The sequence below is a fragment of the Grammomys surdaster genome, unplaced genomic scaffold (assembly GCF_004785775.1).
Source record: "Grammomys surdaster isolate TR1022 unplaced genomic scaffold, NIH_TR_1.0 99, whole genome shotgun sequence".
Taxonomy (NCBI): Eukaryota; Metazoa; Chordata; class Mammalia; order Rodentia; family Muridae; genus Grammomys; species Grammomys surdaster.
The window spans coordinates 5,341,609-5,362,940 of record NW_021604578.1 but is presented as its reverse complement, the minus strand read 5'-3'; the positions used below and the strand labels follow the sequence as shown (position 1 = coordinate 5,362,940).

Below are 21,332 nucleotides of genomic sequence, written 5' to 3'. Positions count from 1 at the left end.
TAACATTGGGCTTCTGCTCTTGGCAGTTACGTCTCAGATCTCCAGTATAGTTGTAAGTATTGTCCTTTATACTTGGGTATATGGTATACTGCTGTCTATGTATCTAGGAAATTTCCCTTACCAAACGTACATTTTTGGTGATTTTTAAAAGCATTTCCTTAGATAATATTAAAATGTTAGGATCAAAATACTTATTTAAAGATGCGTCCTTATTTTGTGTGTTTAAGTATTTGCCTGCATATATGTGCAACTTGTGCATACCATACCTTTTGCCTGTTGTATACCAGAGGAAAAGGTCAGATCTGTTAGAATTAGAGCTATAGGTAGACAAGTACAAGCCACTGTTTAGATGCTAGCCACCAAACCCAGGTCCTCTGCAAGATCGGCAGTTGCTCTTAACCACTGAGTCATCTCTCTAGCTCCTGCAGATCAAACTATTTTAAGACTCTGCTACATAGTACAAAACTACTTTATTGATCAAATTATATTTATGTTAGGAATATATTTTGTTTCTATTGTTACATAGATTTATATCTCTGTTAGGATTATATTATTTTTATTTCATATTTCCAATTGCTTTAAAATATCATTTATATTTTTAGATAATTTAGTTAGTAAAATGTTACCATATACTATTATGTTTTTTTATTTGTTAAAATTTAAAGTTAAATTTTTAATTTCATGGTCTGTTGGTAATTATTCTTATCTCATAATTTTGCCCTTTAATATATGGCTACTTTATATAATACTTTATTTTAGATGAAATTTGACTTGAAAATTTTTCTTCAAGATTTTTATTGTTTATGTGTTAAGGTTTTTGGTAAATTTGGAGGAAAAACTGAAATTTTTATTATGTCATGTGATAGTTTATACTATGTGTGTTTTTTTAAGATTTATTTAATTATATTTATGTGTTTATGTGCCAGTGCATGTGGATATGTACACATGTATGCCAGCGTCCTCAGAAGTAGAAGTCAGAGGCATTGAGTCCTCCTGAAGCCACAGTTACAGGTTGTTACCATCTGACTCGGGTGCTGGGAACCAAACTGGGGTCCTCTGGAAGTGCAGTACACACTCTTAACCACTGAGCCATCTCTCTGGCACCACAGTGTTTTATGCTGTATATACATGTGTATATACCACTTACATAAACTTCAGGAGGTATTTCCAGATCAGCATGTTTTGTTAATGCAAAGAATTTTCCATTGTACTATAGGGAAATTTGTAAACACTTAAATTTATGTCTAATCATCAGTAGAACCAATTTAGTTCTAAGTACCATTATTATCTAATAAGTCTTCCATTCATTATTTTTGGTTTTCTACGTGTTTGGACATCATCGCAAGTGATGACCGTTTGCTTCCCAGGGACAGCATCTCTTACATCAACTACCTGTTCTGTCATAATACTAGAACTTTAAGAACACTGCTGTGTCTGATGGCAGAGTAGCCATGTTAATGTTATGTACTCTCTACCCCTAGGATAGTACTTGGAACCCGAAGGACCACATCAAAAATCTTTGGTAGAAGAAATTCACTTGAATCTCATCAGCCAAAGTTTTGACCAGAATTGATGAAGCTAAAGATGTTGTGTATAAATAACATGATTACAAAATAGAAAGTCATATATGACATTGAAAAACATCAATCATAGACTACTTTGGCCGAATAGTCGGGGAAAAGATTGTGCACAGATACTGTGGGGAAAAATCATTGCATAGTTCTAGTGGTGTTTAATACCCGTCTTATGACTAGATTATCCTTAAGAATGGAGGAAAAGGAGATCTTAGCAAAAAAGGAAACTCACAGACAATAGCAGTAAGGAAGAATCATTCATGTTGGGTGAGTGTTAGGTAAAGGTTTGTAAATGGTATGTGTTGATCAGGTCATCAAGAACTTTGTGTGGCAAGCCCCATTCTTTGACTAATGTTTCCCTAGCTTTTCCATAATATCAGATACATTGAAACAATTATATTTTCTTGGCATATAACTATTAACAGAAACTGCCAACTACTGGAGTTGAGGAGTAGATATAGGGACACATGGCTCAGGCCACACTAGTTGCCCAAGGGCTACAAGGCTCTTGGCACATCTTCCATCAAACTAGAGCACATTTGAGTTTGGAAGCACAGGAGTGTTCTGTTTTGTCAATGTTTCTCTCAAATTCCAACTGAAAGCTGTTTTGAGGTATTTTGCCCAGAAAACCGCTTTGTTCTTTTCACATGCACATACAGATTCCCCTTGAAAGGTACCATATATGTTTGATTTTCCTGGTTGAAATCCCAAGAGTCCCATGTATTAATCTTGCCTTCAAAACTAAAGGGTTGGGTTTAAAGCAGAGATGTAAGTCTGTGTGCACCTCAGGTTCTTACTTCCTGGCTCAATCACCAAAGACAGACTTTTAGATGCCTCGGGTCTGAGCCATCACACTTGCTTTTGATTTTATGATAAACAACTGTAGTTCAGTGTCAGAACCTTGGATTTTGACATGGGGATTCTCTCAGTAAGTATATCTATTATTTCAGATCCTTCTTTCAGGGAGAGCATACTGCTCAAATAGTAATCAAGTTATTACACTTCATGTCTGAAGGAGCTGTTGTAGACTAAACAAAATTATCTTAATGAGCGATTTTCTAAAAAAGCATTTCCCTTGATTAAAGAACCTAGTGTAAGTACCAAAGCACCATAATTTAATGCTGCTCCATCTCGACCAGTTAGGTTAGCAAGGCAGGTGCTTCACAGCTCCCTGTGTTTCCTGGCATTTAACCAGTTAAATTAATTGCAAGAAAAAAAATCCTGACTTAATATCTCTAGAGGTTTTAATAGTAGGAATAGATTAAAAAGTTAACAATTTGATCTTAATTTTCTCTAGATGTAATGATGATAATTTGGTTGTTTTTTTTTTAAAGGATCTTATCTTTAGAGATCTATGCAAAAGAAATGAAATTAACATCCATAGACAACTTCAAAATAGTTCAGAGATGGAATCAGAAGTTCGCCTGGGCAGGATTGAGGCGCATCAGGACTGGGTGACAGTTTTCAACACTTTTAGATGTGATCGCATCTGCCTGTTCACTTCTCCTTATAACAAGAATGAAAGTGTCAGGAGTGCAAGTCATTGTTTTATTTGAGCAATATCAGATGGTCCTGTCTGAAGGGAAGATGGTTCCTCAGGGCTGTGTTAAGTCTAGACGGCTGTGCTCTCCTTTCTGGGATTTTCTTAGCTTTTCAGTGTCTTCTTCTGTAGGTTCCTGTTTCTGTTAAAACTCTCTATTGTGCTACTGTCCCTGTCCCTCTCTCCAGTGGATTCGTCCTTCCCTCCATCTCCCACAAATGATTTACTACTTCCAATATGCTCTGAGTAGACAGCCAAGAAATTAACTGCTATCACAATTTTTTTTTTCTCTAGGCAAAATTTCTGTGCAGGCCCCGGGGACCATTCAGCCTCTTAGGCGAGTGAGCTTTAGGATGTTAGAGGACATTTCTGTTTCCTGCCCCACGACTTCTAGTTTTCAGTTGTGTTCTGCATAGTTGATGTATCCTGTGGCTGTTTAGATTTGAATTATAAGGATAGGATTTATTTTATTTGCCCGTTCTTAGTGGAGTGATGATGGCAATAATATTTACATTAAAGACTCACAGAAGTGTAACTTCCCATGTTAGTAATACTTTAAAAGGCAGAAAAGTTATTGTGATTTTAGGGACAGGCTGGTATTACTCAGAAGTATCACAAAACCAAAATTAGCTAGATAGAGGCATACAGATATTATAAAGTTGGTGACCTGCTAACTTGTGAGCCAATGGATCAGGCAGGGGCCGTGCCTAATTGGTTTGCTCCTGGATTTGTGACTCCCAGTGTTTTGTGTGATATATAGAAGCTACTCAATAAACGTCTGGTAGTTGGTATAGTAGACATAGGTCATGTCATTTTATTTGAGCACACATGAATATAGTGAAGATGGCTTGCTCGTGGGCATAGCTGCCCAGCATACCCAGAATTAATCCTAAAGCACATGTGCAGATAATTGTCAGCTCCAGGAAATTATTGCAAAGAGCTGGCTGTGTAAAACTCTATGTACTGTGATATGTCTAGTTCTGTCAATTGAAAGGACACATACTTTCCTCCAGGATAAAAATACACAAACAAAGCAGGTTTGTAAAAATGAAAGAGAGTCTTTGCAGGGAAATAATATTTGGGTTCAGATTTGAAATGCTCACTGGAATTGTCTAGGTAAGTCATAATTGAAGCAGAGGACCCTTGCAGGAGTTTGGGAGTATCCATAGTTACCAGGTCACCCTGGCTAGAAAGGAAGGGCAAGCTGATGCAGTCTTCAGAGTTGGGGTAAGAGATTAAAAATGACTTTTAAGATTCACAGTTTGAATTTTGGCTTTCAGCCCTTAGCCTGGGAATTTAGGAGGCTCTAAGGGAGGATATATAGTAAGAGTAAGGTCCATTTGGGGACAAGTTGAGTTTAAAATACCTGGAGCACATCTAGAAGGGGACATATAGTAGATGATAGAACGTTTATTCATTTATTTACTTTACTTACACACTTACTTACTTACTGGTTTCTTGAGACAAGGCCTCATTATTTTCTCTGACTTTCCTGGAACTCACTCTGTAGACTGGGCTGGCTTTTAACTCTCAGAGATCTGGCTGCCTCTGTCTCCTGAGTGCTGGGATTGAAGGTTTGGGCCACCGTCATGCCCAGATATGACAGCAGAACATATACATGGTGTTTTAGAGGTATTAGGCATAGCTGAAACAGTGAATACAAACACTGACAAAATAAGTGTGTACAGAGAGAAGAACATGAAGAACAGAGGCAGGGGTGTATTAGCAGAGGTTATTCTCATTGGAGATATATGTGTGTGCAGTACAGAGACCGTGCCTCCCTCCCTCCCTCCCTCCCTCCCTCCCTCCCTCCCTCCCTCTTTCTTTTCTTCTTCTTTTTTTAACCTTTGGAGTATAGCATAGCATATGTGGCACCTGGGAAGTCCTCCTAGAGTTTAGTTTTCAGATGTCACTTTTGAAAGAAGCATTGGAGAGTGCAGTGAATAGCATTGGCCAGATCAAGAATGGGCTGCTGAGAAGACTCTTTTCCCCTGTGGTTCCTTAATCCACATGGGGAAGCAGCTCCCTTGCTCTCAGTGTGGTTGAGTTCATTTTCTATTGCTATTCAAAAGTCTACCCTGAAGTTAGAGACTAAACATGAATTTCCTCAGTAAGTTGAACATAGAAGTACCATAACTATTACCAGATATCTTACTCTTAGGCAGTATTTTTTTTTTTTAATTTAAAACCCTGAAAAGAGGACAGGCATGGCATGGAGCCTCACACCTCTGATGGCAGAACTTGGAAGACTGAGACAGAAGATCACTCTGAGTTTGAGGTTAGCCTGGGCTCTAGATTGAGACTCTTGTCTCCAGAGAAATAAGGGGGAAAAAAATCCCAAAAATGTTCTAACAAACTGTGATGAGTTGAATATGCTTGACCCAGAAATGGCAGGCATTCTAAGAAGTGTGGCCTTGTTAGAGGAAGTGTGTCATTGTGGGCATAGGCTTTAAGACCCTCATGCTAGCTGCCTGGAAACCAGTCTTCTCATGTTGGCCTTGGGAACAAGATTTAGAACTCACAGCTCTTCCTACAGTATGCCTTCCTGGATGCTGCCATGTTCCTGCCTTGATGATAATGGACTAACCCTCTGAACCTGTGAGCCAATCCCAATTAAATGTTGTCCATATAAGAGTTGCCTTGGTCATGGTGTCTGTTCATGGTAAAACACAAACCGAGACAAGCTTTCTCGATAGTGTATCAAGTTTGTAATAGCAAGTTTATTTAAAATAAGCAGGATATAGAAACAGCTTCCATGTCTATTTGCAAGTGAGTAGATAAAGTAGAACGTGCTGTTCATATAGTGGGATGGCATTGATTCAGCGGGATGCCTTCCTTGGAAGGCTTTAGATGGAAGCTTTGGGAGCTTGTAAACCATGCAGTGAAACATGGGATAGCGAGATAGAACTAGAAGTTAGGGTTTTTGTCACCCAATATGGGAAATGACGTCACCTCGCTTGTTCATATTTTGTTTGTTAGATGAACTGCCCTAGATCTACTTATGCTCAATGAGAAGAGATGACACAAATATGTTGACATCAGAAGCCCAGCCTCCAGACAACATTTTACAGATATTAAGCCCTGTCCCTCACCACATCAGGTTTCTGTGCCTAATGGGTAATTTGTGTTGAGATAGCTGGATTTTCTTCCTGAGAGTCTTTTGCTCCTGTAAACTTAAAAATCATGTTTGTGTGCCTGTGGTAGCACTATGGAAGGTATAAAAGTAGTAGCTCTTGACTTTATGAAAATCTTAAGAATATGTGATATTGTCTTAGTGCTACCTAAGTGTGTTTAGAATATTTTCTTATTCATCAATTACTAGCAATGACACATCTTTAGAAAGAGTTGTGACCAAGACTGTGTACTGAAATCTGACTCTTGACCTTAATCATTCTAAGTAAGGAAGAGATGGAATCTTAGCACCACTCCCAACCAAAGAATAGGAGCAGGGTGAAGGATGTGGGTTGTTTTGTTTTTTTCCCCTTACTACTTCATTTTAGGATCAACCATTTGTGTGGAACAGGAAATATTCAAACTAATAGTAAGCCCATGATTAGTATTTAAAGCAAAATATTTTAAAATGAATATAACCTATGTCAAGCAGATCAAAAGACATTTCATCCTCTCCTTATCATTGTTTTTACTCATCTAGAATAACAGTGTGAAAGGGGTGTCCCTACTAGCCAGCTCTGAAAAGAAGTACCAGCCTAATATTACAGCTTTAAGATAATTCATTGTGCAACTCCACTGGATACATAATACATGTTTCTTCTCATACTGTCTTCTTCTTTTTAAGGCAATTATATTGTTTAACCGGCCCAGTATAAATACAACTCAGGGAGTAGGCTTAACTTCATTTGAATCCCACTGACTCTCTCTTTTCTTCCGAGTGCTGTTCTTCCTGGGAAACTGTATTTGGAAGTGAGGGCTTGACCTCAGGCTGTTTCAAACTCATTTGTCTTCTCTTTGCTAGTTCTCTGATTCCTAATCGTTTTAGACTGTGACACTACGTTTGTATTATCCTCTGTTTCCAAGTGCTCTGTGTCACAGAACACACTTACATTTAACCTAATTAAAATTAATTTCATTCTGAGGGTCCTACTTGCCTTTTGAGGTAATAGCAATAGCCCACAGCATCAAAGACAAAAGTTGGCAATTACTGATTTAATAATAGGATCCAGTATGATGAAATCTATTGTGTGATGCATGTGCTTTCATGGCTAGTCTTATCTTCTTGTATAATAATGGTGTAAAAGAGGAAGTGTGATCATGTTTAGATATGATTTTAATGCTTCTAACTTCAGTTGTAGGGAGTGCTTGTCTAGAGGCGTCTGGAGTAGAGTGGACGATCCTGTCACTATCTCCATTCATTGAGGCGTTTTCCAAGCACAAAGGGAAAGCTTACTTTTGACAGGACACGGTGAACTTCTCTGCTTTGGAAAGAAGCAGAATTCAAATAAATGCAGAAGGGAGAGAGAGAACAGACAAGAGTTACGTTTAAGATATACAAAAGCAAGAGATTGTTTATACTCAAGTCCGTGAAGAATAAACCAGCATAATATTTAATATTCATTTATTAATATCGTCAACAAATAATGTCTGTCTGCTCTGTATGGGCCCCGACGAGGCACCTAGAGATGCAGATTTGACCTTAACAAACAAGGAGTCTGTTGGGTGTCCACCAAAGATGACAAGAGACAGGTGCCTAGTGAAGACAATTATGCTTACAGGTCATGAGGAGGTGGGTTATAATTGCAAGAATGCCTGAGAAAATGCCTGAGACCACTTCGTGCCTAGGATTGTGTTTGCTTTTCTGCTATTCATAATCCAGTCATATTTATTTAAAAGAGATCTGTATGCAGCTGCTAAATAAATGCTATGGAATTCTGGCTATCTGGGAACTCCCTACAAGAGGAAAAGAAAAGAGTAACATGCCTGGTAGGCCATGTGTCACCCTTGAGGATCAGTGTCCCATGAATACTCTTTTGATTAATTATACTTCTTTCTGTGTTTTTGTTTTGTTTTCTTTAAAATCTAGCCCAGGCTAGCTTCATTACAGTACTGAGCATTTCCATGTGAAAGAATGACATTTTTTTTTTTAATAGTGGAACAAAATCTGGACAACAAAGAGGGAGGGGGAAACCATTGGAGAATCAAAGTGACTGTAGGCTAAGGGAGATACAGGCTGTGAGAGAAAGTTACTGGAAGAAGAGAAAGGCTTCATCCCAAATCAAAGCTCGGTTTATTTACATAGCATTGGCTCCCTCAGGAATTGAGAGGGCCTGACCCCCATTGCCCACAAATCTCAGTGCTCTCTAGACTTTTATTTCTAGCTCTTAGAACTCAAGGTAGCTCAGGGAATTTGGGAAGTTATAGGCTTAAATACTGACTACATGACCTTAAAATAACAAAATGACAGTTAATGCTTGTGAATACAACAGATTCTAAAACTGTGATAAAATTTTTTTTCTTTGTTTATCCTAACAGTCCTGTGAGACCAAGTTCTCTATTCTTATTTTTACTCTTGGGAGGAGAACTGAGCCTTGGGATGATTAAGCTCATTAAGTTCCTTTTGATGCCTTGTGACAGAGCTTAGCTCTGAACCCAGGTAGTTAGAATTGAGAAGCTTTGGCATTGTTTGTCTTTCGGCCATCTTTCTATCTGTGAGGACTAGCCTGTTGGACAGGCTGCATCCGGTCCCTTATTTCAGAGGAAAATTGCTTATTGAATCCTGGAAAAAAACCAAAACATTAGAACCTTTGGAAAGCTTTAAAACAAAATTGATCACTAAACTGAGAGCTGTCTGTATTTATGTAATTTGTAGTGTTCATTCACTTATTAAATTAGATAATTCAGAGCACAGTGTAAAGTGATGAATGTACACCATTAAATTAAAGATTAGACCTGTAACCTCCCTGAAGTCTATCTAGACTGTTCCTCTGACGTTCACTCTTTAGTACTTATCTGTAAACGTGACCCTGGGTACACTTCTGACCTGGCGCCTTTAAGAGTTGTAGTATTATTTCCGTGGAGGGCAGTGGAAAGAGAAAAGAGAAAACATGGGCAGAATCAGGCATAGGGCATCCTTAAGACTTTCGTTTTCTTTTGTTTTGTTTTTGGTATCAGTAAGCCAGATGGTAATAGCATTTGAAGTCAGGTTGAACTCAGAACGAAATTGCAGTTAGTTTGAGACAAAATTAATATGATCTTTTTGAGCATCCAGGTTTGCAATCAGATTATTCTTATTTTTTTTAACCTCTTCTACAGATGAGACACTGCTGGTTTTAAACATTTTCTGTATTCCGTGAATGTACCTGAATGTATAACTATATACATCTCTTACTATTTTTTTCATAAGATAGGTAGGTAAATTAAGGTGTGCCACTTAGAAAGAAATACTATTGGAGGAACAGTCACAAGCCATGACGTAAGCAGTGGCGTTTGCACAAAGTGAAAGAACTTATTTTCAGCAAACATGTAACACATGCCCTTCGCTTCAACCAAGAACTTCCTGTTTTGGATTCTTCTGGTTGGGTTGTGATGGTTGGTGGCAGTTTTGAGCAGAATTATTCTCATACTAGTTTTTCTAATCTGGTCAACAGATTTTTTTTTTCTGAATACCACAGAAATGCTTTGCTTTTCATAGCTTCCTGGTGGCTCCAAAATTTGCTGCTAATGAATACTTAGAATGCCAGTTGTGATTGCTTTGGGGATTATGGGTGTTCAAAGGAGTCAGTCCCTTGCTTTTACAGGACAGCAAAGGCCATCTGTTACAGAACCGTCCCCACAGCCTTCTCTTTCTTCGGTGTCCCTGAGCTGCTGCTTAGGTATCAGACTCATGTAAGAACCACATCAGGAGACTCCCAAAGGCACAGGGGAGCGCTTAGTCGTGAAATGCTCAGTACATGCTGCACTGTGGCTGTGTATGTTCAGATATTAGCAACGTGAACAGTCATTGTGTATCTATCTGTTTAAGGAAATCTATGTAGTATTAGCAGTTGAAAGTTGACAGATGCCTTGCTGAACTGGGATGTGCCAGAGACATAAAAATGTAATTCAGATAACTATACCAACAAACCTCACCTTCAACCAAACAATGAATTATTTCTGTAACATGGAATGATTGGGGGTGGAGCACATTGTACATGCTGCCATTTGAGAAATTAAATATTCTATAAAAGTTAAAATCACTGAAAAGTATTTATTGTGTTTTAATTATGTGTAAACCTTTGTGCTTCATGTGTTCCAATATAGAGAAGGCCAGACACATATAGATTAAACTTCCCAGTGGCTTTCAGTCGACTTGGAAGATGGTGCATACATATAGATAGCTATGCTACAAGGAGGAAAGTGTTACAGAGAGAACCAAGGATAAAGGGCTTCATCTTTGAAGCAATTATTACCTTCTAAAAGACCAAGGAAAACATGGTGCAATGGATAACACTCCATCTAGCCCTTGAAGGACACTTGGACGGGGTCCAGGGGAAAAAAGAACTCAGTTGCATTTGTGGGAATACAATGCAGAAATGCAGTGGGAAACTCTGAGAACCTTGCAGCCAAGGTATTTAATATCTTTGATCTGTGTGCTGATGTAATTCTAGCTAAGTTTTTGGAGAAATCTTTAGTGGCTTGCGTTAGATATGTGCCACAGCCAGATTGAAAGCTTCTCTGGTCATGGAGGTGAGCAGCACCATGAAGAGCTGGAGGGAAAGAGATAGCAGAATACAGCTGTGGGAGTGCTGAAGTCCACTTGTGAGGACCTGACACTGAATGTGATGTTGTAACCTTGTTTTAAATAACACAGGTGTCAGAGCTCATATCTAATGGATGGATGGGGTGAGGAGAGGGTGCCTGGTGTGTCATTTATTAGCAATGTCTAAAGCTCTATTTTATATGACACAGGCTAAGGACCACCTCCCTTGAAGTCTTCAACTGCTATGCTACCTTAAGTTTTGGTTCCTTGGCTATATACGTTGCAGAAATCTCTCTAGATATTAAAATATGTTAGATTCTAGTTTGAACATATGAAGACCGTGAAGATTGGTGTGATCATTCTGTGTTCTCAGAGGCTTGAGATTTCATAGCAATTCCCACTCTCCTGTCTTTAAACTCGAGACAGAGTGAGGATAAAGATAACTCAAAGTAAAGTTTGTGTTCCTTTTCAAATAAAACTCTAAATGCCTAAATCTTGACAGACAGTGAATGTATATAATTGTAAAGCCGGTCTGGGGTCTCAGGCACCTTCTTGCTTTTAAAACTAAGTGAGCCCTGCAAATGTCTCCCTTTATATGGTTTCTGTGTGTCAGTATTTGCCCTGTTACAAGTTAAATTTGATAAAATTTAGAAATACTTTTAAAATCCTTTAAAATCAATAATTATAAACTCATATGTTAACATAAGTGGCATTTCAATGAAAATTAGCACTTAAGAACAAATATATAGATGATATATATTTTAGTCATAGAAGAAGAGGCTTGATTCTCGTACCTGCTTTAGTCGCTAATCTAGTGTTAGTCAGGTGTAGTTTGGATTGGAGCATGTGGAAAAAATCCAGACTCACATAGATGTGCAGTTCCAGAAGGCAGGCATCTTTTAATAGCTTTTTTGGATGACTGTTGGCTGTTTTCTCTGGCACTCCACTGAAATCCATCCAGTGGTAGACTCCTGAACGCCAGTTGCACTATGGATTCAAATCAGCAGACTTCAGTTCCTTCACATCTGCCCTGACAGTCTTGTATCAGGGCTTTATTGTTATTATTTTTTTAATCTATGCAAAACCATTCCAAAGATCTCGATTCACCAAGCTCTTTGGCTTTCTCAGATATTGACACATTGCATTGTAAATATGAACCTGTTAATATTACCATCAATCTTCCTCAGTGAGAAGTTATTGAGTACACAGTAGCAGATATAACTTTTCCAAAACTCTGGCTTTTGCTTGAAAATAAATTTTATCCTTGACAATGAATACTGTTGCTTATTTTCCACAAAGTAGCATAAATCATAGTCTGAATTCATTAAAATTCCAGGTAAGAAGGGAAAGGAAAAAAGCAGGTGGTTGAACTTAAAACTAACAGTTGTACAGTTTATCCTTGAAACTGTTGTTTGCAACAGTACGCCACTAGAATTCTTTTTGCATGCTACCGTTTGAGTCATATGAAATGTTTAAATAAAAAGATACCTTTGGGTTAATTTAACAAGACCGATAATATTTACTTCCTGATTCAGATATTCTTATATTAAAGTGACTGTTCTCCCCACCCCGTCTAAAAGTGTCTGGCAATCAGGGATGCATGCTTGCAGGCCTGCTACCCCAACCTATGTTCATGTCACCCACCAGCAGTGTCAGTTACATCAGCTCCTCAGAGAACATAAAAATGTCAACTCTGAAAACAGTCTGCTGTCCCTAGTCCAGCTATAGCATAGTTTGGGCTTCTCGGCCTGCTGGAGCACGCTCAAAGGCTAGATTTTGAGAGCTGCTGCTTAGTGTTAGCAGGCATATTGGCCATCTCCTCTCCTGAGGATGTGGATGTTATGAAAACCAAGTCTTGCTTTTTCACTTTCATGTAATTTACTTTTTTGGTCTTGTCTGCCACTGAGCCAACAGTGGGTCAGATGGCCTGAATTGGTACCTGCACTATTCTTTGCATGACTGAAGGAGGCCCTGTTGGTATCTGCCCATAACCCCACTTATCAAACTGTCAGCACCTTAGATTCTCCACCTGGGTTTTTTTTTTTTCTCTCTTATTACTGGCCCTTTCATTGCCAAGCTACCACAGGCAGCCTGATAGCGCTGGGAAGGAAACATCGGCGTTCCTCAGTGGTGTCCAGCCAGCAGACTGGTGGATGTGTAGGTAAAACCGTCTCCTTCACCACTGTGCCTGCTCTGTGCTAGCTCTGAGATCTCCAGCAGGATAAACCATGTCACCCCAGTGCTTCCTGGTTGGTGGCCTTCCCTTTGGGTTATATCTTGCTCTGATACACTTATCTCACTCTGGCTCTAGTGTCTCTTGTATTTTTCCCTCAGACTTTTTTCTTGTGCTGGAGAATCCAAGAAAGAAAGCAGAAGCTGTTTGTGTACATGGTTCCTTTGAGCGCGAGCCTTTGGTTTGGTTAACTGTTTCCACCTCACATTTTCCACAGTGCTGATGTACAGATTAGCTTTCCAGGGGAGCAGCTTTACCGCTATCCACTCCTGAATATCCCTCTTGAAGTACTTTGCACCCATCTTTCAGCAATCAGTGCTTAGGGAATGTATTCCCTTTAACTTAAGCTGAGGGCATTTAACATCTCTTTGCTTGCACATTACAGAGCAGTCTTTTAACACTGGCTTGAATAAGTCATTTCCTTTGCACACCTTATCTAGAGTCCTTAAGAAATAGGTGGCTGACTCTGTTTCTCACTAGTGTGACAGTGATGGATGCCCCAGCATGTACCCATGTCTTCTTTAAGGCTCTTAGAAGGCTAATAAGGTGCAAACCCTCAATATATTACCAAAGAAATGTGAAAGCTAAATAGTAAGGTGGCATTTCGCTTTTTATTGAGAGGAATCTCCTTAGAAGCTCCAATGCTCTGTTACATTTTGGTAAGAGATAAGGCAAAGAACTTGGGTGCCTTCTTCTTCTTCTTCTTCTTTTTTTTTTAAATTTCTGTGATGTTAAACTGGGTCTTCTATCAGCGGTGTAATATATATACATATATATGTATGTATATATCATGTGTAGGGGTTTTTTGTTTATTTTTTGTCTAATAGACTGCTGTGTCCCCATGACCTGATGAGCAAATTGGTGACTAATTAGAAAATACTAACATTCAAAGTATGCCATGGATATGATCTCTCTCTCTCTCTCTCTCTCTCTCTCTCTCTCTCTCTCTCTTTGTGTGTGTGTGTGTGTGGTATATTTCTGCTAGTTAGTTTTAAGTCAACTAGACATATGTTTGACTCATTTTGAAGAGAACCCCTGACCCCCAGATTGACCTGTGGTGCAGTGTTTTAATTGTTTGAGATGAGAGGACTCAATTAACTGTAAGCAGTGTCATCCCAGGGCAGGTGGCCCTGGATGCTCTCAGATAGCTAGCCGAGCAAGACTTTATAAGCAAACCAGTTTCCTCTGCACCCGTTCCTGCTCTAGGTTCCTACCCACCTTCCTGCATGACTTCCCTCGGTGAAGGGCTTCGGTATGGAACTGTAAGCTGAGGTAAACTCTTTCCTCTCCAAGTTGCTTTTGGTCATGGAGTTTGATCACAAAAATAGAAGCCCTAAGACAGTGATGTATAGATGTGACTGTGTCCTGTGGGCCCAGGCAGCTGTGTATCCTGCTGGTGGTCAGAGGACAATCTCAGATGTCAATGCCTCCTTTCATCTTGTGTGAAACAAGGTCTCTCATTTACCAATGTACATGCTATACTAGTTAGCCTGTGTTCTTCTATGGATTGTCCTGTCTCCCCATAGGATCCTGTATGGCTTTACATGGGTTCTAGGAATCTATCCTCATGCTTGGCACGGCAAGCACTTTGCCCTCTGAGCCTCTCCCCAGTCTGTTCTTACAACTTCTAATAAATCAGTATCTGGCCTTCAGTGGTCAGGGCAGTTAGCAACAGCCTTCCTCACAGATCTTCTGTTAACACCTCCTCTTGGATTGAGATCTAAGTGTAAACACTATAAACCATGGTTAACATTGATACCTAGCCATTTTATGTAATAATTGTCATTTAAGGGCTAGAGAGCATGCAGTTTTTAGTCTGTGTTGGCTTCAGGCTGTGTGAGCTGGTATGTCCTTCCTGGGTGGAAAGTGACCATCAAATAGGAGGCCATGCCCTTCCCAATTCATCTCCATCCTCGAAGCACCTGGTAGCTCGGTCGAGGACACAATCATTTCTCACTGTAATTTGGTTCCTCCACTGTTGTCCACCCTGCCTCCTCTGTACGGGTTTCCTTGGCCCTAGTCTGGGCTAGGCTGCTGCTAACTAAAGCCCTTGGCTTTTGGATAGTCTGCAATTTAGGATTCCAAACTCAGTGTTTGTGAAGAAATTCGGGGATTCCAAAGGTTTCATGGAGATTTTGTTGTAAGAGAGTAAAAAGCCTTTTCACTCTTAACAATGAAATATTTATATCTTCTGTCATGCAAAGAACACTTGGAAAAGTACAGTATTTTCCTTCGCTTTTAATTGTTTTGTTTTTCCACTGCTCATCAGTACTGTTGGTCGAGGTCTTGTCTAACCATATGGCAAGTAGAAGCATAGTTTCTCTTTGAAAGAGACACTGAGTTGCATTTCTATCGTGTCCCCTGAGTTTCCAGTGGATGAGTTTCTTAAATATGTGTCCAGTGTTTTCTTCTTTATGCTTGTTGCCCTGGACATCATGTAGTGTGGGTGTATATTTGTTCCTCCAAGACAGAGATTCTTTCTATAACAACCGCGGCTGGCCTGAAACTTTCTTTGTTGACCAACATGGTCTGGAAGGCACAGCGGTCCACCTGACTCTGTCTCTGGAGAGCTGGGATTAAAGGTGTGTATCACCACACCCAACTCCTTCTGATAGGTTTATAGACCTTATACTTAATGTTGCTTTTATAGGATTTTATATTTTGTATTAAGATGAGTAATAGCTTTCTAAATATATCTCTTTACACCTTTCCTTGTTGTCTTGTATGGACTAGATACTTAGAAAGTATTGATTGGGTCAGTTGCTTGGGGAAAATTTTAGAAGTAGTGCCACTTGGGGTGTAATATATGCATGCATGTGTGTATGCATATGTGTGTACATGTGCGTGTTAGGTACTGTTTGTTCCAACCCCTCCCTGCCACCATGACTTATGTGACAATATCGTTTTTTATTTAGCTCATCACTTTTGGTCAGTAATCACTCTGTCTCAATCACATTTAGACTTAAGTGGGTTTTGAATGTTTAGTCTTGGACATAATAGTTTTGTGTGTTGGTTTCTGTATTAATACATTGAAATTGATAGTAGTGCCTTTCTTTGAGCTGTAGAGATGGCTTAGCGATCAAAAAGACTGTGTTGCCCTTACAAAGAATCCAGATTCTGTTCCCAGCACCCACTTGGTGGTTGAAAACCTTCTCAATTTCAACTCCAGGGGAGCTGATGCCCTCTCTGGCCTCTGCTGGCACTGTACACACATGATGCACAGAGAATACACTCATACACATAAAGTAAAAACAAATAAATCTTTAATTTTAAAAAGTATTACCCACCTCATCAGGTTGTCTTTGAGTGAATTAGTCCCCATAAGACACTTAGGTCATCACTAAGCATGGAAGAACTAGTTATTGGTTTGTTGCATCTATAGGTTTTCTACGGTTCCAAAATCAGTGAGAGCATTCTGTCCGTTCTCATCGGCTTCGTGGAATTGACAGTAGAACAAACACTTGCATTGTTACATGAAAATTGTGTATCTCACATTTTTTTATGTTAGTAAAATTTGTAGTAAATTTTGGTACATATACACACAGTTCTTTGTTATTTTTAAATAGTCATCACTGGATAAGTCGGCTGTCACTTCTGTCCCGCAGACTTATGGATGGGTTTCTAGCATATGGATAGTGTCTGGATTTAGCTTGTAACAGATGCTGTCAGTATCATACGCAGATCTCCTTTACTGGGCCAGTGCATCCGTCTCCCAGCTGCTGTGCTATTGGCTGCTAATAACTCACACCTGTACCCTTCTCCAGAGGACCACTCTTGGCTGACAGTAACTGCCCCGGCCAGATATGTTGGGAAATGATGAGATCTGGTCCCAGCCCCCTCCAAGTACCTAGGAGTGGCTCACAGCCAGTAACTATAAGGAGATACCCTGGCCTCTGGACTGGACGACTTATGTGATTCCATCCAGGCTCTAAGAGCTCCTTGGAGGATCAAGCTGGAGTGAGATCTCTGATGTCAGATCTTTACTGCGATTCTGCCCCCGACCTGTGTCTAGTTTACTACTTTCACTCCTGACTTCTCTTGACAGCATTCTTTTTATAATCATGTGTGTAAGCAGGGCCATTGCAGACTGTGCTTCTAGGGAACATCACCTTAGGTGTGGCTAATCTCAGTGGTTCTCTTGTTCTATTGGTTCCCCTATGCTTAAGCAATGGATTTCACATGCCAAATAATCCAGGGTTGAAATTTCTTTGCTCTTTAGTTTTTATTTGTTTCCTTGGTTCCGGCCTTTCTAATGTGTATCAACATTGCTCACATCCCTCCTGTTTGTTTCTTTAAGGCTATTTTTCAAACTCCTTATGTACCTAGGCTCTTCAGTATACTGCAAAGGTGAGTTATCTTACAGTTCAGGATCTGAAAATTAGTTTCAGAACCTAAGTCAGTGAAACTTCCAGCCCTTAGTTATTGGAAGAATTGTATGGTCTACTCTTAACCCTCAGCAATGCTGTCAGGAATATACTTAATAAATGTTAGCTGCCTTGAAACACGTACTGGTTTTTCATTTATTTGCCTTGCTCTAAGCAAACACTTCAGTGATGGTACTTTAATGAGCTGTTATCAGAACTTCCAGATTTCCTGTTTCTCACTGAGCATAGGAGCTGCCCAGTTTTATCCAGTGATGTGTTGGCTTGCCAGAGAGAACACCCCTGATTCACTTCTACCAGCAGAATATTCCCACCGTGGCTCATTTTGAGCTGTTGATATGATATCACTGAATGTAGTGTTGGGAAGAAATAGACATGAATGGCCTTTGCAAGCCACCGTACCCTAACTCTAGTCCCAAATTGCACTGTCTGGGTCCTTTACATTAACGCAGTATTTTACACACGCAGCCAAATGTCCAATATGTGACTAAGAAACAGAGTTATTAACTGATTGAAATTGGATCACGTGGTGCACATCAGTAAATTACTTATCCAATTCTTGTTATATAACCAACTACATCCCTTTTGTTCAACACACACACACACACACACACACACACACACACACCCTTCCTGGGCAAATTGAATTCAGAATTCAATGATTAAAACAATTTTATCAGAAATACCAAGAGCTGTAAGACTGTCCTTCTCGATTTTTCTCCTAAGCGCCCTGTCTCACTGACACCATGAGTGTGCTCGTTGTCTTTTCTTTGCCTCATGTGTAGTGAATCCAAGTGGATTTATACAGATACATGAAAGGCCAAGATTTTAGTGGTTCACAAATTTCAGTATTTAGTCATAAAAAGTTATTATGCTAATAACTCTGTACATGGAGTTAAACAAGGCTGCTCAGCTCCGTGTCTCAGTCCAGTGTCTGTTGCTACAACAAAGCACAGACTGAGCGATTTCTAACGAAAAAAAATTTACTGTAGGTCCGGCGTCAGGGGTGTCTGGTGAGGGTCACACTGTGTCTTGATGTGGCAGCTGACGTCAGTGCTCATAGACACTGAGCAGGAAAGTGTGGTTGTGTGTTCCTTCTATTGTAAAGCCATATTCCACCATGGCACCCTGACCTCGTATCTAACCCTCCTTACCTCCATGCATCCCAGCTCCAGACGATGCCATCAACGTGAAATTAAAAGATTCCATCACGTGAACACTTGGTGAATATTTCAAGCATAGCCTTGTTCTGTTAAAAGTTGCCACCAAGCTTACAGCAATGGTACAACAAGATGCTATGGTGTATGTCTAGGTCACGTTGCTCTCTGAGTTTGGACGTCACTCAGTTTGTGGAGAGTGTAGTTCATTTGGGACTGATAAACAAAGTCTAAAACATTCTTTTGTCTTTAATAAAAGAAGAGTTTTCCTGATCATTCTCCCCCTATTTTGATATAAAGCGTGAAGATCATTGTAAACATCTGTGCTCTCTGTGGGCTATAATGCCTTCATCCTAGCTACGTGGTCTGTATGTTTTAGATTCCTAGTCTGTACCACAGACTTCAGCACTCAGTTTTGAAAAGATACATTGGTTTCCAGTAGGAATTGTTATTGGTGCATTTTTAAGCTAATGAGTACTGTTTTTTAAAATAGAAATGTGTTTCATTTTGACAGGAGCTGATAATATCCGGAAATACTGGAGCCGCTACTACCAAGGATCTCAAGGGGTAATATTCGTATTAGACAGCGCCTCTTCAGAGGATGATTTAGAAACCGCTAGAAATGAACTGCACTCCGCTCTCCAGCACCCACAGTTATGCACTTTACCCTTTTTGATATTGGCCAATCATCAAGACAAGCCAGCAGCTCGCTCAGTACAAGAGGTATGCATGTCTCCTAAGTGCGCTAAGTCTGTCCACTGGGTCTGAGTGTTGAACTATTGCCACCGCCACGGTACCATGGGTGTGCTGGACGTGATGTTTTCACCGCAGAACCATCATTCTCATGGGTAGTGGGAAGCCCATTATGAATCCAATGAGAAAGCATATTTTATGCACCTAAGCTTGCTTGAAAAACAAATTCTTTTTTAACTGGAAGACATCCCTGGCTATTTTCCCATTTCTTTAGAGGTAAAGGTCTGGCTAACTTAACATTTGCCCCTCTCCGCTACCTTTCAGAGGGATAAGCTGTGGATTCGATAGACATCACTGAGCCTCACATATCGTGTTCTTGTCTCTGAAACACTTGCTGCTGTTGAAAACCTGGTGTCTTATCTCGCAGGCTTCATGCTACCAAATATATTTCACCGTGGCGGCACTGTTTGCTCTCCTAACCCAATTGTATTTCTTAGCTTGTTTCTCTCCTATGAAAGTGGGAGGCTATTCTGGGTAAACAGGGTCCCACTAAGCTGAGTTTCTGATTTCTGGAATTAAAATAATAAGATGTAAATAGCTTATCACTTAGGTACGGTGGACTCGAACCACCCCTGTTGCATTCCTTTGCCCCTGCACTTTGTAGGGCATTTTTTTTTCCCCTCTCCAGAAAACTGCAATGCCCTGAGTGGTTTAGGATTAAAGTGTTTAATAGGAATGAGGCTGCCCTTCAGTCTGAAAAAGCAGAGAAGGTACGAAGAGTACAATGTGATTTAGCCCCAGGCCTCCCTCATGCTAAGCGAAGACCCATGGCTAGTAGCTTTGTTCTTATGCCTGCCTTCCCACCAACTTACTCTAAGTGCATAGGATTAGTTTGAATGATTTATTCTAACTTCATAGTGTTAAATGGAAGAGGGCCCATGTATAGATACTTTTTATTTGTTTAAAAAAAAAAAAAACAGTGAAACATCGTGATTTATTACTCAGCCCACAGAGCTGTCTGTGGTTGCCTCCTTTTGTCTTCAAGACTCGCTACCCTTTCACTTTATAGATTCTGGAAGATATATTTGATAGTAATTAAAGAAAAGTAGCAGCCTGGCTGTAGTAGTGCATGCCTTTAATCCCAGCACTTAGGAGGCAGAGGCAGGCAAATTTCTGATTTCAAGGCCAGCCTGATCTACAGAGTGAGTTCCAGGACAGTCAGGGCTACACAGAGAAACCCAGTCTTTTAACAACCCTCCCACAGGATCTCTCCCAAAGGAAAGAAACATAGCCATTTAGGTTATCACCAGTCAGCCCTCCTGCAGTATAGTCGTGATGCCTCCTGGATCTGTTCTTAGCATCCCGGTCCTCGGGCTCCCTTTGCACTGTCAGACTTTCTATCTGCAGAAGGAATATGAGAGAATGTGTTGTTACCAGTTCCGTGCTTGTTTGCATTGTGAGGTTCTCGACTCTAAAGTATTTTGTCATTCTCACAGGCAATATGGAAACAGTGTTCCTATAAATAGAATTATCAGTGTATAAAAAGTGTGGATGATACGTGAGAATGATGTTAGACGTTGTAGCTGACACGATTCCTTCCGGTTTTTAAAGAAACTTTCTCTTAGATATCAGATTAATAAGACAAACTTTTTTTGAAAGACTTATTTTCGTCATTTTCAGTTACGGTGGGGAGGGTACATGAATGTGCGTGCAGATACCAGTGGAGGTGACAGGCATCGGGTCCCCTGGGAACCGAACTTGTATCCTCCAGGAGAGCAGTACATGATCTTAACACTGGGCCATGTCTCCAGCCCCAATACAAACACTATTTAAACTTAATACACGATTCACAGTACTCTCTGTAGGAATTAAAGACTCACATTGACTTGTCAACACGTATCCACACATATCATAAGGTACACGTTAGCAGAGCGTTTTTGGAGTATTTTATAGGGTAGGGGGAAAATTCCTTGGTAGACCTAAGGTCTGTAGATGCATAATGAAATGGTCACCCTAGCTTCACTTTGGCTGTGAAAAGAAAGCAAAGCATCCAGTCTTTC

The 21,332-nt window shown here is 40.0% G+C and overlaps 1 protein-coding gene across 1 annotated transcript in view; it reads left to right on the top strand.

Annotated features, from left to right (window-relative positions):
- The window catches only part of Arl15 (ADP ribosylation factor like GTPase 15), a 365,525-nt gene that overhangs the window by 159,414 nt on the left and 184,779 nt on the right, over window positions 1–21,332 (top strand). Inside the window, exon 4 of the mRNA XM_028784212.1 lies at window positions 19,094–19,302. Within this exon, the coding sequence (XP_028640045.1) occupies window positions 19,094–19,302 (209 nt within the window). The remainder of the gene's footprint in view (window positions 1–19,093; window positions 19,303–21,332) is intronic.